Source organism: Panthera onca, chromosome F1 (assembly GCF_046562875.1).
Source record: "Panthera onca isolate mPanOnc1 chromosome F1, mPanOnc1 haplotype 2, whole genome shotgun sequence".
NCBI lineage: Eukaryota > Metazoa > Chordata > Mammalia > Carnivora > Felidae > Panthera > Panthera onca.
In genome coordinates this window covers 43,595,969-43,623,462 of record NC_138355.1, presented here as the reverse complement: position 1 = coordinate 43,623,462, position 27,494 = coordinate 43,595,969, and the positions used below count along the sequence as shown (strand labels likewise).

The following is a 27,494-nucleotide window of genomic DNA, read 5'->3' as shown; positions in this document are numbered from 1 at the left end:
AGGAGAGTTCCTGTCCCAGCCATGCCATGAATGAGCCATGTGACGTGGGGCAGGACAGTTGGCTTCCTAACACCCACTCTGGGTGTTTGCTTGATTGTTCCATTCATCCTTTTAAAATGTATTGAGGGCCTACTACGCTCTGACACCCCTCCCCCACCCGGCAGTCTATAATGATAGAACATATGAGAAATCCTTGTTGGAATCACGCTTCGGAAAGGCAAAGAAGATGTGTTTCCACAACCCTTCTCCCCCTGTGGCGGGGTCCTCAGCACCCTCATGACTTGGGGTTAGGAACTCTGAAGTCATGCCTGAAAAATGCAAGCATAGTAAAGAGAAGACCAGCCTCCTCACCCCCAAACCACCTGCCACTCCTGGCCTTGCCTTGCCAGCAGCAGTGACCTGGGGCTGAGCCAGGTGACCTCTGGGCCAGGCTGGAGCCAGCAGCAGAAGCAGGCCAGATAAGGGGCAAGCAAAGAATTTGGACAGACTTCCAGGAGACAGGCAGACAGAAGACCTCGTGGGAGCAAAGGAGGGACACAGATGAGGTAGAGGGTAAGTGTATCCACTCACAGGATCTCCAGGCTGGTGGTGCCTTTGAGATCTGGGAACTCCTGGATGTCCGTGGCACCATTCAGGGATCTGGAAACAGAAGCAACAACGTCTGAAGGGTGAAGTCAGAGCATCCTGATAATCTGGGCTCCCTACCATCACTGATCCGTCCCTCAAGACTCTACCCTTTTGGGAAACATCATCCTTCCCCCACCACTGCCCAACCTCAAAATACTCCAGCTACTCAGGCCCTGGTATGGGGGGAGCTTGGCTCAGCAGGGTCTAAACCACCATTTCCTTAAGTTGGCTCAGCCCACTGTAGCCCAGACAGAGCAGGCAACCCGGCACTAGGGCCCCAGCATGCAAAACAAAACAAAACAAAACAAAACAAAACAAAACAAATGAACAAAGAAAGAACACAGGACAGGAGCATGGGAACTGCTTCTGTTTAAAAGGCTACTGCTTGGGTGCTACTGAAAAAGTCCTTGGCTGCTGGGGTTTGCTTATTATAGCCTGAGCTAGAGTCTCCCCTAAAGTGTCATCAGCTAAAGCTTTATCAACCTCTCCACTGGTTCTCGTAAATTGTTTTAGACTGTTGGCTTTTTCCATCACCACCATCCTCTATCTCCATGAGGACATGGACCCACACAGGTCTGCGCTCAACAGGACCACAAGGAGGCAGTAGGGTCCAGAAATGAGCCTAGGATCTGGAGTCAAGGGTTCTAGCTCAAGGCTGACCAGGGCCTGGGAGCCTCAGGATCCATCTACAAACTGTACTAACACCACTCACCTCACAGGGTTAGGGTGACAGTGAAATGTGATAATATACAAGAAAGGGGAGTATGTGCGTTAGAGATGTTCCTTATGTTACTATGATGCCACAGGTGGAATGTAATCCGTGGAAGTTTTTTTGCAGAAGTGGAACTTGGGCTGGGGTTTAACACAATGGGAGAGAGGAAACAAGGGAATGCCTTCGGGCCCAAAGCAATGAAGATAGTGCCACAAAGAGCCCAGGGAGTCATGCTCCCAGGTCACTGGAGAACCAGACCCTTATCCCAGTCATTGGTTCTTGAGCAAGTATTTATGGAAACAGCTGCCCCGAGCAGGATTCTGAAGAGGCCAGACTAAACTCCTGGACTATGGAGAAGGGCTCTCTTCATTCATTTGGGATCTGGGAAGAAGCACAGGAAGGTGAAGGGAGGCTGTTAAGTGCAGCCAGAGCTGGGAATAGGTGTGAGCCCAACAGAGGCCACAGCCCCGAAGGAGACCAGGCCTGGCAGGGGGTGCTGTGCCCTGCGGGTGAGAGAGTTGCAGATGGGAGGCAGGAGGCAGCGGAAGGAGTGAGGAATGGGAGAGGTCCAGACGGTGGCAGGCTCTAGGGCCCAACTTACAGCGTGTGCAGTTTAGGCAGGTACTGAAACGCCGACCTTCCCACAAACTGGATTGGGTTATCATAAAAGTGTCTGGAAGAAAAAGACCCAAACACCAAATTTAGTTATTTGGCCCTTTGAGCTAGGACCCAGGCAGATCTCTGCTTTCTCCTCCCTTGGCACCAGGAAAGAGCACACAGGGGAAGGCACCCCCTCCCAGAGTTCTGCCACCCCAGCCCGTCCCCCAAACACCGCACAGCACCAAGAGACAGGAGAAACGAGTACTCACATGGTCTGCAGCACAGGGTTCCCCATGAAGGCCTTTTCTGGGATGGCCTTGATGTTGTTGTTATGGAACCCCCTGGAAGGCAATACCATGAGTCAGTGAGGACTTGGAGAAAGGTATGGAGAGGGCGACACAGAACTCCGTGAAGCTTCCAGAAAGCTGACCAGAAAGGCCACAGGACCAAAGAGACATCAGTCCAGATTCCAGGTTCACCTCCTGCCTGTGAAGTCTCTGCTTCATTTGATAACACACCCAACCTTTTCTCTGACAATTGTGAAGGGAGTAAAGCGTGGAGCCTCAGAGAGCAAGGGGGGTGGTAAGGGGGGAGAACTTGGGAGCAGGAGGCTGAGTTTGGATCCCAAGAGAGGCTTCCTCTCCTCAGTCACTTGTGGCAGGAACTCCACAGGTTCCCCAAGGAGGAAGCTGAGGGCCTGTGGGAAAAGCAGAGCTTCTGAGGGTCCCAGGGATGAGAGCTGCTCCCCGAATGGAGGCTGGCTTGGCCTCCAGGCCTGGAGACTAAGGAACCTAGAAAGGCAGCAGCAGCAGGAGCAGGGAGATACAGTGGATGTTGAGTGACTGGCCTACTGTGTGTGGAAGTGAGGAGGGAGGCACCCGCTAATCTCCAGGGCTCTGGAAGCTGGGAATTATGCATTTGGTTAGTCGGGGTGATCATCTCAAGATAAATATTGGACTGGGAAGCACATAATCCATGCTGAGCAGCACCCCCAGGCCAACTTCTTGTTGTCTGGAGACTTCTAGTGTCTCCTCATGCCTTCTGGGCGTCCACCCCCTCTCTCTCCTTCTTCCCTTCTCCTTATTATTTCCACCTTCCATTCCTTTGTTAATTTGTTCTTATATGATTTGGGACTCCTCCTTTGTGTCTAGTGCTGAGCTAAGCCTTGAGATGTTTAGAAGTTCATAGGACAGAGGCCTTGTCCTCAAGCAGCTTTCTCTCAATAGATGTAGAAAGATAGAGACAGATAGACACACACACATGCGCACGTGCACACACACATCTATACTCATTGGGACCCCAGTGGCAGTGGAGGGGGACTTACAATAGTTTCCCATTCAGACCCTTCCCTCCAACTGGTCTGGTTGTTCCTCAACTGTTACACACACCTGGAATTCCCACCTGCCAACTTCGGACGGGGTGGGACCAGGGGGGGTGGTGGCATGGAGTTGGGCTGGTCTCAGGCGGTGGTTTGAGTAAAGATGTTGGGCTGCCTGTAAGTGTGGGGCTCTGTTCACCAACCTCAGATTCCCTTAATCTAGTCCACTCTACCCCCAGTAGATCTCCTACTGTTTGCCGGGAGCCTCTCCTCTAGTAAGCCTGGTCTCCCTTGGGGTCATCTCTTGCGCATTCAACTTCCAATCTGGGTCTCTGCCTCCATGGTTCTTCTGTCTGAAATGCCTTCCCTCGTCTTCCACCGTCGCCACTGAAACTCCATCCACCCCTTAAGGTTCATCTCACATGTGTTAGTCTACAAGGTTCTTCGTATATTACTCTGGATTCCCAGTCATTTTAGCTACCCCTGGACAATTAGGGCCAGAATTATATACCGACCCTAAGCTGCTCTGTCCTGGTGCCTGCTTTACTCTGTGTCCTCAACAGACCTGAAGGATCCTGGGGGAACAGTCCAGGGCAATCTTACTCTTTGTTTGTATTTAGTGCTGGGCACAGTCGATGCTAAAATAGAATACTAATAGGTAGTGACTGTGGGGAACAAAATCGGGCTTCTGATCTTCCCCATGAGATCAGGTGCTGAGGAATGAGCCCAGAGACCAGCCCCCAGCTCCTCTCCTCATTCATCTCCAGACACATGCCAACCAAGGCAGGGGCAGTGCCAGGCCCAGCCTCCCAGGAGGTGTCTTGTGCCATGTGTCTCTCTAGGGTGGAAGGGCTCAGAGCCATTTCTGCCGATGACACACCTCTCGGAAATGCTCAGTGCCACACTAATGAGGTCTGCGACTACTGAGACCTGCACGGGGGGAGGGCTGCAGCGGGCACGCAGCTACAGTTTTTACAAGGACCCCGGGAGGTGAGGCTGCGAGGGAGGCCCAGAACTGGCTTCAGCCCCTGCCCTTGGGAGAGGAGGACACCCACAGAAACCAGCAGAGGGACTTACAGTTCCTGCAGTCTGCCCAGGGTCCGGATGGCGACAGGAAACTCCTGCAGCTCATTATAATTCAGGTCTCTGGGACGGAAAGCAAGAGCAGTCATTAGAAGGGTGGCTTCACAGGGCACGTCAGGGCCCCTGAAAAACAGAAACTTGGCTCTGGGATTGGCCGGAGAGATGCGTTCTCCAATCTGTCGGATCCAGCTGTCAATGCCTGGAAACACATTTTTGGAACGTTCATATTCCATTCCTACTCCACAAATCCTCAGGCTGGAAGTCTTCCTGGCAACAGCACTGTTTTGAGGAGACACTTCAGGGATGTGGATACCTGCAACTGACTCCTTCAGGAAGAGTCCCCGTTGGCTGAGGAAAATCCCTCAAGCCTTTGGAGACACAGTCAGTGGCTGGGGGAGGGACAGAGGAAAGAATGGGGCCATCTTTAGCACCTTGTCACCAGCAAGAGCACCTGGGTGGCTCAGTCAGTTAAGTGTCTGACTTCAGCTCAGGTCATGATCTCACAGGTCGTGGGTTCGAGCCCTGTGTGGGGCTCTGTGCTGACAGCTCAGAACCTGGAGCCTGGAGCCTGCTTCGGGCTCTGTGTCTCTCTCTCTCTCTGCCCCTCCCCACCCCTCTCTCTCTCTCTCTCTCTCTCTCTCAAAAATAAATAAACATTAAAAAATGGATCAGTGCTTCTTATCTTTGGGTGATGGCATGACAGCTAGTCTTTATTTTCTCTTAGGCTTTTCTTCGTTTCCCTTTTTTTTTTTTTTTACAATGAACATGTATCACACGTATAATCAGAAAACAATGGAGGCAATTTTTAAAAAGTAGTAGCAACCCAAGTTGGAAAGAATGTGGGGAGACATGCATTCTCATAAGTGATTAGTGGGAATTGAAATGTGTGTTATCTTTTAGACATAATTTGACAGCATCTTTTGAAATGACAAGATTCATACCTAGTCACCTCAAGGCCAGGAGTTTGTCCTGGGGAGAAGTCCACACCCACCTGTAAAGGTATTTGTATAAGGATGCTCACGGCAGCATTGTTTAGGCACCAGGGGCAAACTCTTGGCCCACAGGTGCTCACAGCCCTGCTTGTCCACTCTCTGAAGGGGTCTTTTGTGTTTGTGCCCTTGAGGCCACGAGGGGGACAGGGGGAAGGGAGAGAGGAGAAATGTAAAACACCGAGAGCAAACCTGATTCTCATTAGAAAAGATTTGGAACTGCCTGTGACAAAGAAGGCCCAAAGGCAGGGGAGCCCTGCCAAAGGGTGGGGAGAGTGCCTGTGTTTGGGGGAAGACAGTAAAATGTGATCGGGAAGTAGGGAGGAAGAGCCACAGAAGACTTTCGGGGGAGTTTTGCTCTATGTTACGTGACCAGATTCCCTTCCTACCCCTCCTAGGAGAGACTTCAGAAAAGATGATCAACCCTCAAGATTTTATTTATTTATTTAAAGATTTTATTTATAAGTAATTTCTACACCTGACACGGGACTCAAGCTCACAGCCCTGAGATCGAGTCGCCTGTGGTGCTCCACTGACTGAGCCAGCCAGGTGCCCCCCAGCCTTTAAGATTTTAAAGTTGACTTCTGTTTCGGGGCAGCTGGGTGGTTCAGTTGGTTGAGTGTCCGTCCCACTCACTCTTGGTTTCGGCTCAGGTCATGATTTCACGGTTCATGAGTTGGAACCTCACTTTCTCTCTCTCTCAAATCAATACACATTAAAAAAAAAAAACTAGAATAAACTGTGTGAGGATGCTGGATTGCAGGTATTACTGTGAACATGTAGTTTAAAAAAACAAAGTAGACTTGTTTCACTCAGTGGCCGACCGGTTAGCCCCATGTGGAGATGTGCCTGATTTTGCACAGGGTTGTCTTGGTGTTTCCAGATTCCTGTGGCTGGAGTATGGGGTCTCAGGCTTTGGCAATGGTGGGGAGGGAGTGCTCAGGTACAGTGTCCCTCTTGAGCCCCCCGGGATGACCCCAGCCCAACTTCTCTCAGCCTTTTAAAGCCACGCCTGCCCTGACAACTTTCATGAGAAGACTATCCAATGCCAGGGCAGGGGACCATGCTGAGGCTCTTTAATCACAGAGTGACTTGGCAGGTTTTGTGGGTAAATACCATGTTAACACAGACATAATGACAGGCTCCTCTGCGTGACAGGGTCATTACACTTAATAGTCCACAGGTAGAGCCAGGAACCCGGCCCAAGGGCCAGAAGAACAGTGACAACAGTCTGGCAGCCAGTGAGCCGGATAATTGCACCCCCCCACACCACCCCCAACACACACTAATTACCCGATCACACTCCGACTCCCCTGGTGATTTTGGGTAATTATAGCATAAACCCTCCTGCTTTGCTCTGCTCTGCTCTCGTCCTTCATGAATCCTACACCTTTCCCTCCAATGACTCCAACCTTGATTCACTCACGGAGAGGCTCCCCACAGACTATGTGAGGGGAAGGACGAGAGCAGGCTGAGGGCAGGCTACGTGCAAAGCACTTTCATGGAAACCAAAGATACTGGAGTTGGGACCAGGGAATTTCCACATTGCTGGAGTTCTACCACAGGTGGCAGTAGGAGGTGCCTGGACACTCTACTTGCAAGGCTTGAGAATAGAGGCAGCAGGGGCAAGTAGTTGGACTCTTTCTGGTCTTAGATTTTATAAAGGAGTCGCCCTCACATCTCAATGTCTCCAAATCAAGTGCCCCCCCCACCTCCTTTTAACTTGACTCAGCCCATTCAGGAATTCTCCAGTGCTGCCCAAGGAGAACCGGATTTCCTATAAGTAACGTAAGAGCACCTTCACTTAAAGCCTTAATGTTGCAGTGTTATCGTAAATGCAAAGAATTGCACTGGCCTGATCTCAGAGCTTTAGCTCACGATTCCATCGCCTGGAACACTGCAGATATCTGCCTGGTTTTCTCCCTCGCTTCATTCAGGTCTCTGCCCAAATAACACCTCATCAGAAAGGCCTTGTCTGACCATTCTATTTAATACAGCATGGCCCCTCATTTGCTGTTCCTTTACTCTGTGTGGTAGATTGAAAGTGGTCCCAAGTCTTATCATTTGCAATATGTAAGTGTACCAAATCAACAGGCTGTAAACCTTAAACCTGCACCGTATGTCAATTACATCTCAATAAAGCTGGAGGAGAAAAAGTAGCCACAAGTCCTTTGTGGCTTCTCCAATTAAGAAGTGACCTCTCAGGGCACCTGGGTGGCTCAGTCGGTTAAGCGTCCGACTTTGACTCAGGTCATGATCTCATGGTTTGTGAGTTCGAGCCCCCACGTCAGGCTCTGCACTGACAGCTCAGAGTCTGGAGCCTGCTTCAGAGTCTGTGCCTCCTTCTCTCTCTCTGCCCCTCCCCCACTTGCATTCTCTCTCTCTCTCTCTCTCTCTCTCTCAAAAATAAATAAACATTAAAAAAAAAAAGAAGTGGCTTCTCTGGTACAGTCACTCTGGAAAACAGTATGGGGGGGGGGGTCCTCAAAAAATTAAAAATAGAGTTACACGACCCAGCAATTGAACTACTAGGACTTTTCCAAAGGATACACAAATGCTGATTTGAAAAGGCACATGCACCCCAATGTTCATAGCAGTGCTATAAACAACAGCCAAATTATGGAAAGAGCCCAAATGTCCATTGATTAACAAATGGATAAAGAAAATGTGATATATATAATGGAATATTACTCAGTGATCAAAAAGAATGAAATTGTGGAGTGCCTGGGTGGCTCAGTTGGTTAAGCTTCTGATTCAGCTCAGGTCATGATCTCGCGGTCTGTGAGTTCGAGCCCCACATTGGGCTCTGTGCTGACAGCTCAGAGCCTGGAGCTTGTTTCATATTCTGTGTCTCCCTCTCTCTCTCTGCCCCTCCCCTGCTCATGCTCTCTCTCTCTCTTTTTCTCTCTCTCTCTCTCTCAAAAATAAACATTTAAAAAAATTTAAAAAGAATGAAATCTTGCTATTTGCAACAACGTGGATGGAACTAGAATGTATTATGCTAAGTGAAATAAGGCAGTTACAGAAAGATAAATATCATATGACTTCACTCATATGTGGAATTTAAGAAACAAAACAAATGAACATAGGGGAAGGGAAGGAAAAATAAGATAAAAACAGAGAGGGAGGCAAACCGCAAGAGAGTTAAATACAGAGAACAAACTGAGGGTTGCTGGAGGGGAGGTGGGTGGGGGGATGGGCTAAATGGGTGATGGGCATTAAGGAGGGCACTTGTTGGTACGAGCACTTGTTGTATGCAAGTGATGAATCACTAAATTCTACTCCTGAAACCATTATTATACTATATATTAACTAACTATATGTAAACTAAGATTTAGATAAAATTTTAAATAAATAAATAAATAAATAAATAAAGCATATTAAAAGAAAAAAAAAAAAAAAAAGAAATGGCTTCTGCCTCCCTAACCCTGAGACCGGGCTGGCTTGTGACTGGCACTAACCAAAACAGAATAAGGCAGAGCTGACATGGTGTGAGTTAATCCTAAGTCACAAGAGGCCTCACAACTTCTGCCCTCCTTTGGGACATTCCCACCACCATGCAAGGAAGCCCGTACTAGCCTCCTGGGTAATGAAGGCCTTGTGGAGAGGGCCAGCCAACAGCCAGAACCTAGGTCCCACTCACAGACATGTGAATGAGGCATCTTAGAGCCTCTAGTCATAGCTGAACCTCTAGCAGACTGCAACCTGGTCAGGGAGCCCAGGCAAAGTCTCCAGCAGAAAAGCACCCAAGATGAGCCCAAGTGATCCACAGATTCATGAGAAATCGTACATTATTGTCTTAGACCGTTACATTTTAGGGTGGTTTTTTATGTAGCAATAGATAACGAGAGATCCTGCTTTCCTTTATAAATATAAATATATATTATAAATATATATATATTATAAATATATATATATATAAAATATATATAAATATATCTGACATATATTTGTTTGCTAAATTTCTTCCCACCCACTAGAATGAAGGTTGAAAATAGAAACTTTGTTTCACATTCTAAACACCAAAATACTGGCACAGAACAGTAGCTCAACAAATATTTGTTGAATGAATAAATGAACGGGTCTAGATAAATTAAAGAATGAATTAATGGACTCTTAAAGCATTAATGGACTCTTAAGAGTATCTACAATATTTGGCGGAACATCCTTAGGATTTTGAGGTTGATGTCAAGAAAGGTACAAGATAATCCTGAGGGGCACTCACTGTTAGGCTTGCCCAAGGCCACAGGGGCCATGGGACGATGGGTCACCTGTGATTTTGCTATCACTGAGCCCTTATACAGTTCACTGGACTCATGTCCAGGCAGCCGAAGTGAGTGGTTCTAGCTTTCCTTTGCAGTTCCTGATCAGGAATCCTTCCAGAAATGGCCTGACAGACAGTGGGAAAAGACATGTAGTAAAAGGCATGTGAACTCAAAGACCATTTTTTGTAGAGCAATGTGGAGAATAAAAACTGTGCAAATGTCAAAAGGAATTCTGCAAACTACACGCTGGTGGGGTGGCCTGAATTTTCCCATTTGGATATCTACACAGATTCAATGACTTGGATAATTGGCAAAGCCCTGCTTCATTTGGTGCTGTTTGGATGTAATCCATAAGATAACCTTGGTTGAGCACGGATTATACGCTGGGCACTAAATGCTATGCCTGAATGATCTCTTAATCCTCACGACAGCCTAAGAAGTAGTTACCACTATTATACCCATTTTACTGTTGAGGAAAGTGAGGCACAGAGATGTCCAATAACCTGCCCAATTATTAAACAGTCATGCTAGACATCACTATCCACCGAAATCCACCCTCTCCTTTCTCTACAACAGCAAAGCCCAACACCTTCAGCCACTTGCCATGCACAGCTGTTTAAATGTAAATTAATTACAAGTTAGTAAAATAAAAGCTCGGCTCTCAGTTTCACTAGTGACACTTCAAGCGCTCGATATACCATGTGGCAAGTGGCTACCATATTGGAAGCACAGATTTAGAACATTTCCATCATTGTGGAAAGTTCTGTTGGACAGCGCTATCCTATGGTAATGGGAGGAATAGCCAGAAATGTGGCTAGAGTGTATTCCCAGCCTCCTTTGCAATGTGTGCTTTCCCATGGAAGGTGGGCAGAAGTGGTATGTCCTACATTTAGTGCAGGATTTTTAACTAGCCAGCCTGTCTCCTCCACGGTCTCTCTACTCTTTCACTAGTTAGGTGCCAAAGACAGTGAGGAGATAGGGATAGCAGGATCCTAAGAAGCCAGGTCCCTGAGTCACCATATGGAGGAGGGCCGTTTGCCAAGAAGAAACACCCTCTTTGGACTATTACACGATCCAGAAATGAACTAATTCACCATCACAACCAAGATTTGAACCCTGGCAGTGCGAGTCCGGAGTCCACACTCTTCACTACTACACATCTGCCAGGAAGATCTTTTTGAAATGCCAAACAGACTGTGTCACTCACCTGCTGAGAAATCTGAAAAGGCTTCCTCATTATTTACAGACCAAAGTTCAAAGTCCTCAATGGGCTCTGATGCTATACACCTTCAGCTCCGTCTACCATCTCAGCCCCATGTGTTTTCACAGCCTCGTGTGTTTCCTTGTGCCCCTCACGCTTTCAGCCTGGGATGCCCTTAACCCCAGTCTTAGATGTCAAAATCCTAGCTCCCTTTGAAGTCCAGGCTCAGATATACCTTCCTTCATGTACCCAGCCCCATCCCTGCAGTCAGAATGAATCACTCACTCTCTCAGTGCTTTTCTGATGTTTTCTCCAGAAACATGCTTAATATTAGAATAATAATAGTGGTGGTGGTGGTGGTGGTGATAACGATAATAATCAGAGTAATTACTAGGTAATAGTCACGATTCTGGGTGATTTATATATATTAATTCATTTCATTCCCATGCCAATCCTTTGAGGTAAATACTTATTATTATCTCCACTTTGCAGATGAGAAACTGAGGCACAGAGAGAGGCAATCACTTGACCATGAATGAAAGAGCTGGGACTGAAGCTCAGGCAGTTTGAGTCCAGAATGGGGTTATCTGTGTACAGAGTGCCTTCCCCATGAGACAGGAAGCTTGCCACTATCAGGAAGCACATGAGCTCCCTTTTGAGTCTCCCGAAGCCCAGGCACAAGGCCATATATGCGTATGGTCATTGTCAAGAATGATCATTTGAGCCACTGTCAAGGCCTGGAGATGGGAGTTGCTTTGGCCTTTGTGGCTGGCCACATTGGGGCAGTGTCTCAGCCCCTCGGGATCAGAAGCCAACATACAGCCTCTCGGCAATCGCAGGAAAGACCCGCATCAGGCCACAAGCTGATTTGATCCGATTCCTCCATTGCAAGGTGCTTTATGATGCCCTAAACCTCCCCAGAAAAGCTCATCCACGGCTTTATAGTTTATCTTTAATAGCCCAGAATCAGCCAGAAGCCCAGGAAGAGAATTATTCTGTATGCTGCTCCCAGGAGCTGGGAGCAGGCAGGGGAGGGCTGAGGTTAAAGAAAAACCATTCCCAGCTCCAGCCGGAATTCAGTCCAGAGGCTGCAGCTGTCCATGGCTGATATGCCCCTTCATCTGCTCAGCTGCTTCCAGCCAAATCCAATCAAAACTGATGGTAGACCCACACAATCGGTAAAAGTAGCTAAGCAGGTGACCCAAGCCCCAAGCTGCTCAAGGACCCACATCCCCAATGTTCTCCATTCCATCTGGCTGTGCAGGAATGGCCAACTCCTGAGATCTCTGGGGAGCCTCACGATGGACTCAGAGCACAGAGCTGGCAGGATTTAGCAGTCATCTTGTCCGGCCCTTTCTTTTTATTGATAAGGAAACTGAGGCTCAGAGACAGGAGGTAAATCACTGCAAGTCCCAGAGCCGAGGCCTGTTGGCTCTTGGTTTAACATCTTTTCTGTATACCACCCAGAGTTGCAGCCTGGCTAGGCTCCAAGTAGCAGGGCTGAGAAAAAAGTTTTAGGGAGAGTGGGAAGAAGGATAAACGGGGTGAGTTGCGGGGGGGCACACAAGGCTTTCTCCCTGTGGGAGTCTCTTTGGGTGCTAACAAGCATGTCAAAACCAATTGGTTGTTAGGCTAGATGTCTATTTGTGTGTTACATGTTTTAGAGTGAAACAGCTTTGTCCACTGTGTACCAACAGGATCACCTCGAACTAGCCAGTTAACTTTGCTCAGTCGTTTCCTCACCTGTACATCAGGGATGCCCATTACATAAGGCTACTCTGTTCATCCGGCCCAGACCCTGGTCTGGATACTCAAATAATGCCAATTCTTTCCCCCTCTTTCTTTTACTAGACACTAGACACCAGAACAGGCACTTCCATTCATCCGACACTGCAACAGCAGACACACAAGTTGGTCTATCTACTTTTCACAACAATAAAGGAAGATTAACATAATTAATTGGGCTTCCGCTTACACTTTTATTCTCAAGGCTAATATTTATGTTTATTGCCAGATCACAGATAAGGGCACATGGAGGAATGTGGGTGAGCCTAGCTCCCCAGCGTGAAACACAAAACACGGACGTTTCTGATTGTAAACTCTGAACCATTTTTCTCTCCCAAAGGGCCCGTAACAAAAGCGGGCAGGCACGATGAATACATGACTTAATTGCTCTTCCTGTATTGCAGACTGAGCCTTTATCTCCATCTGACTTCACATGCTTGGGGCAGATAACCTGGCAAGCCAGGAACCAACAAAGACTTTATGACTAATAGCATTGTTTTACCTTCTAAACAACCTACATAAAAGGCCACCCATTAATAAATGCAGCAATTAGTAAAATTGTCATCGGTTTCTATTGAGAGATACAGACACGCCTTCCTCCTACCCTCCCTCCACCTACGCTCGCTTCTCCGCCAGAAAGTAAATTCAGAAAATATCCGAAGCAATAACACCGCCAATTTTAATGAAAGTTGCCGATCTTTGACACTGAGGTTACTTGTTGTCCTGCCCGAATAAAGCACCTGGGATCAGAGAAGCCCAGAACCGGAAGGGAGGTAAAAGGCAACAGTCCAATCTGCCCCCGCACGGGACTCATCTCTGAGATTCCAGGGGAACAAGGATCCAGTTTCTGCCCGGACCATGCAAATGGCAGGGCTCACCGACTATGCTGGGCGTTAAGGGGGCCACAGTGGGGCTATTCTGCAGATTAAGTAAGCCTTCCTCATCCTAAGCTAGAGCACCACCCTTACTTCCTCTCTTGGCCCTCATCCTGTCAGCTGGAAGACCATAAAATATGTGTGATCTTTCAAAGACAATCATCACATTCCACCTAAGTCTTCTCCCACATTCTTTGAAGGTGTAGACAAGGTGCATAAACATTTCATATTCTCACCACCCTCCCCCAGAAAAGCCTTAGCCACACTTAGAAATGGTATAATAGGATCCCATCATCTAGATGTGGGCAGACCCGTGGGCAGCACCTCCCTCACCTGGATGCCATGGGCCCGTTAATGCAGGGGACCTGAGGTCTTTGAGGTTGCCCTGGTCTGGGCGGAATGTAGCTTGAGGTTTTGTCCTAGTGACTTCAACTCACTGGTCGAATGTCAGGATCCTGAGCTTCAACTGGGGCAGAGGACCTTGCCCCAAGGCAAGGATGAGGGACCATCCCTGTGAGTTCAGCCCATGTCCAGGGCTTCGTTTCTCCATCTTTACTAGAAGAGGTCTGGTCTGGAGACTCTGCACAGCACTTAGTATGGATGACCGGAGCTGGGATGAATCTTAGAGATCGGATAGTCCAATGCTCTCATGGTTCAGATGGAGAAACTGAAGCTCAAAGAGGAGCAGAGACTTGCCAGGGGCCATATATCCATTCATTTGTTCAACAAATATTTATTGAGCACTTTCGCCATGCCAGGCACTGTGTCAGGTGCTACAAAAACTCATGGAGAGGGTGCCTGGGTGGGTCAGTCAATTAAACATCTGACTTTGGCTCAGGTCATGATCTCGCAGTTCCCAAGCCTCACTTTGGGCTCTCTGCTGTCGGCACAGAGCCTGCTTTGGACCCTCTGTCTCCCTCTCTCTCTGCCCTTCCCCTGCTTGTTCTCCTCCCCCCTCAAAAGTAAATAAACATAAAAAAACTCATGGAGGGGCGCCTGGGTGGCTCAGTCGGTTAAGCGTCCGGCTTCGGCTCAGGTCACGATCTCGCGGTCCGTGAGTTCGAGCCCCGCGTCGGGCTCTGCACTGACAGCTCAGAGCCTGGAGCCTGTTTCGGATTCTGTGTCTCCCTCTCTCTCTGACCCTCCCCCATTCATGCTCTGTCTCTCTCTGTCTCAAAAATAAATAAATGTTAAAAAAAATTAAAAAAAAAACTCATGGAAAGGTGGGAGAAAGATAACAAACAACCTGAATAAATAAATAATAACATAAATATCATATTGGTGAGTGCTATAGAGAAAATTAAGTAGGAAAAGGAGATGGCAAATGATAAGAAGTGCTTGCAAAATGGTGATCAGGGAGGACCTCGCTAAAAAGGTGACATTTGGGCAGTCTCGGAGAAGGTAGATAATTGTAGAAAGAACATTCCAGACAAAGGAAACAGTCAGTACAAAGTCCTGATGCAGGAGCATATCTATCTAGTGTATCCACGGAAGCCACTGTGCCTGGAGTAGATTGAAGGAGGGGTGAGGCCAGAGAGGTAGCAAGGTGTCACATCACCCGACACCTTGCAGAACTTGTAGGCTTCTTTCCAGAACTTTGTAGAACTTTGGTTTCTTTCCAAGAGTATAATGGGGAGCCACTGGAGGGTTTTGAATAGAAGAGTAACATGACCTAATTTGTATTTTAAAGGAGTCCATCTAGGGGCGCCTGAGTGGCTCAGTCAGTTGAGCATCTGACTCTTGATTTTGGCTCAGGTCATGATCTCACAGTTCCTGACATTGCGTGCATGTGGGGCTCTGCACTGACAGTGTGGAGCCTGCTTGGGATTCTCTCTCTCTCTCTCTCTCTCTCTCTCTCTCTCTCCCTCTCTCTCTGCCCCTCCCCTGCTCACGCATTTGTGCATGTGTGCGTGCTCTCTCTCTCAAAGTAAATAAATAAACTTAAAAAAAAAAAAAAAGAACTCAGGACTCCTGGTCTAGAACCCTTCAGTCTCTGTGATAGCAGGGGCTGCATTTTTCTTGTTCATAAATGTTTCCCTCGTGTTCATAATGGTGGCCTGGCACATACTAGAAACGCAATAGGTATTTATGAAATGAGAAAATCAAACGAAACAGAAAAAGAGAGTGGTAATTATTGATTCTTAGCAGCTCTTCCTTCCCACAGATATTAAGGGCCAGACCTGAACATCTTCGTTTCCTCTCCATGGTGTCTACCAGAGAACCAGCTGCCAAGTGGTTTCCCCGGGGCTCCATCAGTGCCCATCTCCCCACCCCACTCCCTTAACCTCCCATCACCCTCCACTGCAGATGGGCTGGCCAGGGTGCCTGTGAGAGCAGCGGAAGTTCAGAGCGGAAGCTTTGGCCCCATTGCCAGCAGAGGAGGAAAGGGTAGCAGTGACAAGAATGGTGACCTTGGCTACCCCAAGCACCAGGGCGATGGGAAAGGGAATGTTGTACCGGGAAGAACTATTAATAACTTGCCATGGTATTAGAACACAAGACAAACTCATTGGGCAGTTCGATTTTCTGCCTGTGAGAAGTCATTAGTGGTTCTGTGTGGAAAGCCAGAAAAAAAGTTTTATATGGAACAATAAATTCCTCTATAAGCCACAAAACCCCACAAATTTGCAGCTAATAAACCCACAAATGTAAGATGATTAAGAACTGGCGAGGAAAGAGTTCCTCAATTCTTACAGGGTTAGCCTGGAGAGGCAGTGTGGTCTGACGGACTGAAGCCAGGCCAAAGGCAGAGAAACTCGGGTTCTCGTCCTGGTTCTTAATGAATTGGATGACCTTGAGCAAGTCAACCACTCTCTGCCTCAATTTCCTCACGTGTAACACAAGGATACACAATGTCTGCCTCGTCTTCCTCAACAAGTGGTTGTGGGGGAGGTTGGGGGTGAGGAGAAGTGAGATATGAGACCCAACAGCCTGCAAAAAAATATCTTTGAGTCTCTTAACTGTGGGAACTTATCAGTGGGATGATCAGCACTTGCCTTAAGATTAGCAAGAAAATCGACAAGATTCATGTGAACCTCTGCTCCACCCATCTGCTTGCCCAAGAGCACTTTGCCAGGGAACCTGCCAGTGGGTAGCGATAGTGGGTTGAATTGTAGCCCCCTCAAAAATCTGTCTGCATCCTAACCCCTGGAACCTGTGAATATGACCTTATTTGGAAAAAGGTCCTTTGCAGATGTCATTAAGCTAAGGATCTTGAGGTGAGATCATCCTGCATTAACAGGATGGGCCTAAATCCAATGACAAGTGTCCTTAGAAGACATGGAGAAGACCACGTGAAGACCGAGGCAGAGATTGGAGTGACGCATCTACAAGCCAGGGAATGCCAAGGGTAGCCAGCAGCCACCAAAGGTAAGAGAGGCAGGGAAAAGATGCTGCCTCAAACTTCCAGAAGGAATCAGCACTGCCAATACCTTGATTTTGGACTTCTGGCCTCTCCCAGAACTGTGGGAGAATACATTTCTGAGGTTTTCTTAAGCCACAAAATTTGTGGTAATTTGTTATGGCAGCCACAGGAAACTAATATAGTAGCCATGCCCTGATTCCCCGGGAATTCCTAGCCACCCTATAGAGGAGATGAGTCACACCATGGATGGCTATGGAATGACACCTCTGGGCAACACTCTGCCTGCCACCTTAAGACACACTGTCAAAAGAAGGGGAGGAGAAGAGGAGGAGAGAGAATGAGATGAAGGAAGGAAGGAAGGAAGGAAGGAAGGAAGGAAGGAAGGAAAAGAGGGAAGGAAAGAAGAAAAGTTATTGAAGTAACTTGGGCGGGGGGGAAAGGCCCATTGCTGTCTATCCAGCATCAAATGGAAGGACAGAAAGAGAAAGCCAACACAAATTGAGCACTTAGAGTACTCCAGGCCCTGTAAATATCATTGTGTGAATTGTAGAACATCACCCCCATTTTCTAGCTGTGGAAACGGAGGCTCTCGAGAGGTCAGGTGACTTGGGCACGTCACATGCTGCTGGAGGAGCCAGCATCTGAATGCCGGTGTGCTGAGGCGCCTGGGTGGCTCAGTCGGTTGAGCGTCCGAATTCAGCTCAGGTCACGATCTCACGGTTCATGAGTTCGAGCCCCACGTCGGGCTCTGGGCTGATGGCTCAGAGCCTGGAGCCTGCTTCCGATTCTGCGTCTCCCTCTCTCTCTGCCCCCCCCCCCCCATTCATGCTCTGTCTCTCTCTGTCTCAAAAATAAATAAACATTAAAAAAAAAAATTTGAATGCCGGTGTGCTGACTCAAGCCCAGTCCTTTTTCTACTCTAGGATGCCCCTGAGCTCTGGAAGAGCTGCCAGTGAAAACCTGTCTGGTTTTCCATTCCAGCTGAGGGCAGATGATTGGGCCCAGGACTGAGAGGTGGTCGGATACTCTCAGGACTAAGTTAGAGCAAAATCTGTTGGTGTGGCTGGTTTCAATGACATGGAGACAGGGGCGCACTTTGCAGCCGTAGCAGCTATTGAGGTAAAAATATTCTGCAGAAGAACATCTCTGGGGCATCTGGCACCAAAGGAGGTTTTACAAGGAATGCACAATTTTGTATTATAAGACAGAATCCTATAAATTCCTGCTTTGCCCTCCTCTCCTCCCAGACCTCAGTTGAATGCTGGTCCTGCTTTATAGAGGGAGCTAGAGCCAGTAGGTTTCTGTTCCACTGTGATCCTGGGCCCCCCTCCAATGGGGAAAGGTCCAGCCAGTACATGAACTCCAATAGCTCTGATGTGTTTTATGAGGTGATAACAGGGCCCAGATATCATAGTCCAGGCGCGAGGGAGGTGAGGTGTTGTCCCCAGATCCATTCTAGGCCTCACTTCTCTGAATTTTAGCTAAGACGCAGACATCAATTTCCCAGATCTAGGAAGTGGGGGCAGTCCCCTTTGGTTGTAATTGCATTTGCTAGGCTTTCCCCCCCGCCCCCACCGCCTTTTATTTTATTGGTAGGTATAACTAGGGATTCAAGGGTCATGATCTGATAGTGCCTGAATAGCACCCTGTGGCCTCTGAGCACGAATTTGTGGGCACAGACCTAAGGGCATGAAGGCCTGGTTTCACGTCCCTGGGACGCCAGGGGAGAACCTTCTCAGAATTGTTGCTGGTCACACTTTCTCTTGTCAACCTGGGAAGTCCTGTAATCAAGCTGCCCTCACAGGAGTTAGCGCTAAGTGGGGCAGCGTATTAGGGGGCAAGAGGTTTGGATGCCAGTGGCTTACCACCGCTTTTACAAACAAACTATAGAAACTTGGGCAACTCATCCCAAATCTCCAGACTTGGTCTGATCTGGAAAGGCGAAGAAACAGCACTTCAAGGGTTCAGAGAGCTGGCTCATCTCTGATTCTGAATTTCCCAGCAGCGGTGGGACACCCTCACTGCGGGAGCAGAAAGGAGGTGGCGGGTGCAGGGCAGAGTTTTTCCTGTCTGCCTCCGGCTGGGGTTTCTTGACAAGGTCCGGGACGGTGATGAAGGTATGAGGAGAAGTGCCTGTACCTGGCCCCTCCTCCCCAGGTGGCATGACCGGGGGCTGCTCTCTCTCCTGAGAGAAGCCAGCAGACAGAGCCAAACCACAGCTTGGGCTGGGGCGGGGGGAGGAGGGGGGTTGATCTCCCCTCGGCTGCGGAGATGAGAGAGGTCTAAGTGGCAGAGATTTACGGGGCCCGAGGGAGAAATACCCTTCCAGTAAGACGCTCACATGAAAAGCTCCAAAGTAATAACTGAGGCTGCAAACTGTGCTAATTATGCAACAATTAAAAGGTTTGACTATCTTTCTCTCTCCTTTTATTCTCCCGGCCACTCCTCCCCCTTTCCACATCTGGGTGCCCCTGCAGGCTCCCCGGCAAATGCTGGGGCGGGGGAGGGATAGAGGATAAAGAACACACTTTCCCCCCTTTTAATTGGAGATCAAAAGTTGGAAGAAGAACTTATCCCTCAGGGGTGGGGAGAGAAGGGGTGTCGTTGAGACTGAGGCCCTCAGAAGAGGGGATGGGGACGAGAACGGAGTGCGGGGCAGGTTCCTAACACAGTTTCCCAGGCTCTGTATGAGACTTACACACATCATCTCATGTAACCCACATGTCAACCCCAGAAGATCAGTGTGATTAGTGGTATTATATTGCAGATCGGAAAGCAAAGACTCATGAAGGCAAACGCCTTGACCAAGGTCACACAGCTGGCAGGACTGGCAAGGCTCCCCAGGCTGGCTGATGCTCCGAGCTATAGACTTCGTCAATGAGGCTATTCTGCCTCCACAGTGTAAAGCCGGGAAATCTTTTCCTGTCTCTTGGCCTCGCCTGTCCCATCTGTCCAGTGGGTGCAGAGCATGGGCTCTGTGTGACCGAGCCAAGCACTTTCCCAGACGAAAGGTACAGTGGGCACTTAGCGGCAGGATTGCTTTGTAACGAAGCCAGTACGAGCTGAGCCAAATGCCCTGCGCAGCCATCCAGTGGCTAATTGAGAAAGAATTAGGCAGTGTGCCCCAAAAGTGAAGAAAGAGCTGCTAGGTGGCTTTTTAGAGGTGCCAACCCACACCCGATATACATGTCCCCTCCCCACTGGATTTCCCAGCAGAACCAACAGCCCCCACACTCCAGGGCAGGTAACACTGGACTCCTTCCTGCCCTGCTGATGCCTGGTAGCTCAGCCTCCAAACACCGCCTCCAAAATTCTCGTGTCCCCCGAGGGAGGGTGACTACGAGGGTGTGGGCCTTAAGAGGACAATGGCTCTCCCTTACATCTGGATCCCCCAAATACCTAGCACCCACAGATGATTAAGGATAGCAGAGGCTTAAACTAGGAACGTTCCATGGTATTTTCTCAGTTAACACATTCTAGATTTTGCTCTGTCCCTAACTGAGGGAGTAACTCTGGGTACGCCACTTCCCTGGGCCTCAATTTTCTAGTATGTTGATGGAGCGGGCTAGAGTGTCCAGTCTGAACTGCCCAGCTGTCTCTGAAGGCTAGAGAAGAGAAGCACAGAGCCCAAGTCACGCACAGTGGCAGGGAGAGGTTCCAACTTTCCCGACCCCAGGCTGGGGTACATCCTCCCACATGCCACTCCTGGGCACTCAGTCAGCTGCAGGGGCGGGGGGGTGGGGTGGGGTGGACACAGGGGGAGCTCGACCCAGCTCTGCCGTTTGTCGTGCTTCAAGCCGAGCCCCAGAGAGCAACCAGCCTCCTGGGTCTCCCGCCCACAGGAAAGACAAATGGAGCATTGGTCTTGGCCTCCCCCATTCCCTTCCCCTCCGCAACCACAAATGCAGACAGCTCGGGCCTCCTGGGCTAGATTTGCCAAACGGTTTTCCCCAAACCGTTGCTTTCCTCAGGTTGCAGCTTGTCTCCCAGCATTTTCTCCTGGGCTGCTTTGGATTCTTGAAAATCTCTCACCTCAGGAGCTCGGGTATGCGTTTGCGTGTCAGGGGAGGAGGGAGGAGGTGGAGAAGGGGAGGCAAAAGCACTGTGGCCATGCCCCTGACACTGTGAGCCCTGCCCCAACCTCAGTGGCTCACGCCTGACCTGGGAGGTCCTCCTCTCCTGGGCGCTGCTGGCCTGTACCAGGTGACCGTGGCAGCCAGCTCCCTCATGGCAGCTGCGGGACCCCAGCTGGCATGGCCAGCGGACTTAGAGAGCCCAGCCAGTTGTTTGCTCAAATGGGGCCCACTCAGCCCACTCTGCGGGGGCTGGCGGGACGCCAGAGGAAATGATGGGAGGGTTTGGGTGCATTCTGACCTTAACCGAATTCCAGGATGATGATGTGTGAATAATATGGCTTTTTAAGCGTCAACAACTTGGGTGCTTTTTATAGTCAGGCCGGAGTGCTGAATGGGCCATCCCCCCATTAATCATTTAGCTAGTTAGATCCACTGGCAAACCGTACCGGCATGACTCCATGGTATTACCCTCCCTTCTGTCAGCAGCCTCCCTTAAACAGATGTCAAAACTGCCATCAAATCAGCCCCAGCCCCACCCCCAAGCCTTCCATTCCCCAGGCTCGATATCCTTATTCTTCTGGCTCTCCTATCTATCTAAAGTGTTCACTATTTCGATGGTCTCTGCTGGCAGAGATCCTGGATTCCCCCTCCGCGGGCCACCCTGAACTCCCGGAGGGCACATTCCCACCCACCTGCAGGAGGAAGGAATGCATTCTGTGTGACATCCTATGGAAAATGCCAGGGAGGGGCATGTGGGTGACCAGGCCTGGAGCCAGGCCCCAGCACCCCAGTCCCGCTGGCTTCTCCCTCCGCCAGCTTCCCCTCCCTCCTGCGGTCCTCCGGGCCTTCCTCACCAGGACAGAGCCCTACCACAGCCTGGGCACTCACAGCGTCTCCAGATTGCGCAGCCCCTCGAAGCTGTGGGTCCCCAGATGCTGGATGCGGTTGTTATGAAGATGCCTGTGTGGGAAGGAAAGGCACGTCAGAATGGGCGCCCACAGCATCGGGCGGGGGGTGGGGTGGGGGTGGAGAGCAGACGGTGGCTTAAGCAGCAAAGTGGAGGCAGAAGCATGGACAGAGTGACCCCAGTGGTCCAGCCCTTTATCTCCAGGGACAAAATGATTGGCCAAGACTGACTTCCGAAGTTACGATCTCCAAGGCTGGATTAACCATGGGCTACACGGTTTTAACTGCCTATTGAAGGAAGATGCAAGAGGAGTGCCCAAGGCCAAGGCCGAGGCAGGCTCCCACTAAGCTCTTGGAGAGAGGCCTGATGTCAGGAGGGCTCCAGTCTGAGGCTTCTTCTACGGTCCTGCTCCCCAGGACCCAGCCTGCCTGACTCAGTGGCCAGACGCGCTTATGGGAGCCAAGAGCAAACCACTGCAGACAACATATAATTAAAGGCTAAGCTTTCTGTTATAGCTGGAGAGGGCTGTAGACAGGCTCAGAGATGGGAGACTGGTGAGACCAGAGGAGTCAGGGAAGGCTTTATAGAGGTGGTGATCCAGAGCAGGGCCTTGAAGGATAGGTGATCTGGACAGGCAGAGGGAAGGACATTCCAGGCAGAGTTAACAGGGGGACAAAGGTGGGGAGGTAGAGATGAGCACGTGTGTCTGTGCAAGATGGTGAAGGGCTTGGCCAGAGTGCACACAGGTTGCCGAGATGTAAAAGATCCATTTGGAAGACACTTCCAAGGTAAATAGCGAATTGAAAATAAGTGACAGAATGTTCTTCTCCTAATTCCTAATGAAAGAAGCAAAAATAGCAGAGACCCCTGTCTCCAGCCCAAATATAAGTAGCAACAAAGCAAAGACAGAGACATAAGTTAATGTAAATAAACTGCACAAACTGGCGACCAAGGAAAACTCTGGAACTCCTAATAATCTCCCCCTTTCTTCAGGAACTGAATTGGCAAGAAAACAAAATCCTGAGAATTTCCCTTAAAACCCCCCAATCTAAATAATGTTCTTTTCCCCTCCCTACTTCTGGCTTCCAGAGGAAACAGGTGAAACAGGGGAGTAAAATAAAGGCTCCAGGCTACTCACTGAATGGAGGAAATGACTTGAAGCCCAAGGGGATTCTTGGGTGGAGGGAGTGAACTCACACAGTTAATACACTCTGACTCTGCAGACAGAGCAGAGCCAGGCTGTCTAACAAAGACTGGGCTCCCCCTTCAGAGCACACTCCCCCTGCTTCTACTACAGAAAAGCGGACGGAACCTCCTCTACCCACAATACTAGCCCACAAACTTTAGCTTGGAGGGGAGAACCTATGGGGCCCAAAGATGACAGACTGAGAACAACTTGACAGCTTTCTAGGCAGAGGCCAGAACAAAGGATTCACATGGCAATTATGGATGTACCAGGGAGACCGAGGGCGGGAAGAAGAGAGCACCCAAAAGCAGGTAAAGTTCCAAGCCAAGGAAAAAAATATAACTAATGGAGGGGGGCAGAAGGAAATTTACCACAGTGGCCTCCTGCTACAAAACAATTTCCCAAAATAATATTCCAAAGGCGAAATGTTAAAAATGAAAGAGAAATGGCATCGTGGACGACAAAAACAAACTTGGGACCCAAACTACATTATTAAAAAAAACTAGTCAAGAGATTTGAGCCAAGGAACAGGGTAAACACTGCTGAAAATTGAGTGGGTGTCAGAGAAAAAACTTGAGATAACCATGGTGAATGGTGGCTGAATGAGACAAAAAGGCTAAAACCGTAACGGATCGATGTAGGAGACATAAAGGTGATTCAACCACAGGGGTAATGGATGTCTCAGAGGGAGAGAATCCAAAAATGAGATGGGAGATATTTTCAAGCATATAATACAGAAGAAAAATTCTCTAAAGTGGAGAAAGCAGGGAATCTGCAGCTCAGAAGCATCGTTGTCTCAGGAAAATCAGATGCAGAGCATTCTACACTGTGACATATTCGAATTACTTTATCAAAGTTAAAGAATTAAAAAGCCTTTTCAGAAAAAGGAAATCACTTAAAAGGGGAAGAAATCCCTCAGGCCTGCAAGGTGTTGTTCAAAACAAGAAAACCCCATCCAACACAGATGGATAGAGATGGGAGTCGAGAGAGTCATGGGTCCTGTATGCCTTCCCCATCCTTGTCCACCTGCACCACCAGGTTCCAAGGGGAGACAGACCCCTCCCATATGGAGTTTCTGATTTGATAGGGAAAACACAGCTCCTTGCATCCTGGGAATACACTATCGCCCCTTTCCAAGGGGTTTTAATTTTCTCCGTTTCCTCCATGCCTGTATCCTGACTGTCACCAAACTCTTATCATTTCTTCTGCCTCCTGCTGAACTCTGGTCTCCATTTTCCAGGCCCCTCCACCTCCCCCAGCATCTCTGGTCTACACCATCTCAGCTTCCTAAATATCTGGCTCCAGGGTTCCAACTTGCTGTCCCAAATCATTCATTCAGCCCGGACATCCTGGACACATCCAGCAGCCCAGGCTGGGGCAGACTGTTGGGGCTTATGGTTCAAATGAAGAGACAAGATTTGTACCGCTGACACCACCCGATTAAGCATTTTCCCGGGGTCTTGTCAGTGCTAGAGCGGTGATAGGAAGGAGTTGCATGCATATCAGAGCAGCCTGATACAAGCCCTGGATTCAGGTTGAAGAGAAGCCCCTCTTATCTACTGACACCTCCAGCCAGACCCTTGGGCACCACTTGGGTTTAACCAAACTTTCTTACTTCCTATCACACGGTCTTCCTTATCTACCTCCTGGGTCTTTCTGTAGCTCGTCCCATAGTCCCTGGATAGCTTTCTCCAGCCTCCTTTCCCCTCTCAGGTGAGTTGGAGGCAGGACAAAGGGGTAATGCTTCTGGCCCTGTCTCACGCAGAGGGACCAGCTGTCCTTCAGCTTTGCTCCTGCCCCAGTAGGTTTTCTTTCTTTAGTCTCTTGTCCTTCCTTTTGCCCAGCGGGGCCCTCACCCCTCCTGGATCTGCAGCAGGCCAACTGTTCCAATTCTCTGGTTCCCAACCAGACTTAGGAGTCATTTCTGATTTCCCTTCCTCCTGGTCTTGTACCCTCTGAAAATCTCTAAATCAGATTGATTCTTCCTTCAAAACATCCCTCCGTCGTGTCTTCCCTTCTGTTCCTTCTGCCACCTCCTTAAACTAGACTTTGGTTGATAAACGAGAGCTTCCTAACTGTCTCCCCATTCCCATCCCTTTGAATCAGTTTTCCTAAAATACCTCCTTCTCATCTTTGCCTGAAAACCTTCAAGCTCCCCTTCCCCAGTGATGGAAAAAAGCCACACCTTCTGCTCTGACACTGTAAGTCCCTCAACCCACCTTTCCAGCCTTTTCTCCAACACTCTGCATGAGGATCCTCTGCTCCCACCAGACTGGCTTATTCGCCGGCCACCAAACACCCCAACTTCCCCTCAGTGTCTTCACGACACTGCTTGGAACACTGTCATTGTCTTCACCATCTCATTCTTCATCATCTTTCCAGGTCCAGGACCCACCCACCTTCCCCCTGAAGCCTTCCTTCTTACCCTCTACACTTGCTTTACCGCCCCAGTATTCCTACTTTGCATGGACCTGTATCTATCATCAGCTATCTTGGCATGCATTACATTACATCATTAACTGTCTTTTTCCACATTTATTCTGCTGTTTCAACTAGAGTGTCAACCCCTCCCTGGAGGGCAGCAGCTGTTCTCATACTTCTTAGAATCGTCAGTGTCCACATAGGAGTTCTGAAAATGCCTGCTGCTGTTCATTTGTCTGGGACCCATCATGTGATCTTCATTTTCCCAGTCTTGTCTCTTGCAGACATCTGACCCCATTCCCTCAGGGTGTCACAGAGATGTCACCAAAACTAGGATCAGTCACCTTGCTCTGTTTGCCTTGTGTAAATACTCTCAGTGACTTCCAGAAGGAGAGATGGAATGGCCATCCTGATAGAAAAACATGATCCATGAGGATATTCATCTTGGTTCTCTAGTCTCCCAGGACAGAGAATTAGATAAATTGGTGCCTGATTTTTCACCTTTCAAATGGATCTAAGCATCAACTGTTCTCTGATTTGGAAAATCACACCAGATTTTCAAGAGTAGGGGAGTCAAGGTTGCCATTTTAGCAGCGCCACTAACAGATATGTTCCCTAGCAATTAGTGTGTAACCCAAAGCAATTATACATGACCTCCAAACCCTTAGTAATTACCCTATGAACTTACCAATCACTCATAGCAATTAGCTGGGAACTAATTTGCACTCTAAAGTTCTCACTGGGGAGGCAGAGGTAACCCCAGTCCCCAATTCCTGCCAGGGATACTATCTCCCAGGTAATTACCCTGATGGGGTGTTGGTGTCTAATTACAAGTGATGGCATTTCTCTGGTTCTCCAGGCCTGGGAACTGAGATGAATTTATCCTATCCTGGTGCCAAAGCATCAGACTGCACCATCTGATTGTTGAATATGGTAGAAATCATTTAAGAGATTCTTGACTTGTATTCCAATTAGCTTGGTATAGTTATTATATTTGCATAGTGAGAAATAAATAGGTTAATTTCTGCTTACTGATGATGGTGTAAGAGCATTTCTACAGCTCTACTGTCATTTGGCCTCATGATAATCCCCATGGGGTCAATAGGGGATGATCATCCTCATTTTATAAAGGAGAAACTGAAGCCAGACAGTTCAGTAACATGTAGGGAAGAGCAAAACAATCCAGGCTTCCAACCCAACTCTGGAGTAAACATGCAGCCCCCAACAGGACCCCTCCCCCCACCACCCCAGAGTGGGAGGCAGAGCAGCACTCACAGCACCACAAGGCTGGTGAGGTTCTGGAAGGCGTAGTCAGGGATGTGGCTGATGCGGTTGAGGGCCAGGGTCATGGCCTGTAGGGCAGGGAGGTTGTTGAGGGCCCTGACAGGGATCTCGGTGAGTGCATTGTCGTCCAGCCACAGGTGGCGGAGGGAGGACAGCCCTTCAAAGCTCCTTTCCGGGACCAGGGAGATGAGGTTGGCATCTAGGCGCCTGGTGGAAGAGAGGATGGAGAAGATCAATCCAGGGCAAGACGCAGAGCAAGGTTTGGGACTGGGCCGAGCTGGGCCAGCCAGGACCCCAACAGGGCCTTTGAAGTACCCTAGGACTAAAGCTGCGACTTGGCCACCACTTATCCTATACCCCACCTGTTCAAGCTCCCATATTTTGCCTCCATTCCAACCCAGAATTCTTGATTCTTTATGCCATATGTTCCTATTTATGATACCAACTCTTCCTCTCAGACCCAATGTTGAACCCATAGCCCATCTGTGGATAACCAGTATTTCCCTCATACCCTCAGGCTTTTAAATTGATGGCCTAGCTCCCCTGCTTTGGGTGTGCCACTCTTCTTCCCAACCCTGTCCAGTTCAAGATCATATAGTGGGGATGCTCCCACCATTTGCAGAGGGAAATCTTCTCCCTCTGGACCTAAGCAAAGAAAACGCCTCCCCAAAGACACTAGCCACTCCCTGTCACCTAACCCTAGTATCGTTTGCTCCTAGTATATGAAGCTCCTGACAAGGTCCTGGGGCTTCTTGCTTAGAACCTATGGGACCTATGGGAGGTCCCTATATAATACAGTTG

At 49.0% G+C, this 27,494-nt stretch overlaps 1 protein-coding gene across 1 annotated transcript in view; it reads right to left on the bottom strand.

The window, feature by feature from the left end:
• LGR6 (leucine rich repeat containing G protein-coupled receptor 6) overlaps positions 1 to 27,494 on the bottom strand; it is a 120,674-nt gene that overhangs the window by 17,049 nt on the left and 76,131 nt on the right. Inside the window, exons 5-10 of the mRNA XM_078441291.2 lie at positions 26,685 to 26,900; positions 21,784 to 21,855; positions 4,335 to 4,403; positions 2,209 to 2,280; positions 1,941 to 2,012; positions 571 to 639 (exon numbers count right to left, since the gene is read on the bottom strand). Coding sequence (XP_078297417.1) covers positions 571 to 639; positions 1,941 to 2,012; positions 2,209 to 2,280; positions 4,335 to 4,403; positions 21,784 to 21,855; positions 26,685 to 26,900 — 570 coding nt within the window. The remainder of the gene's footprint in view (positions 1 to 570; positions 640 to 1,940; positions 2,013 to 2,208; positions 2,281 to 4,334; positions 4,404 to 21,783; positions 21,856 to 26,684; positions 26,901 to 27,494) is intronic.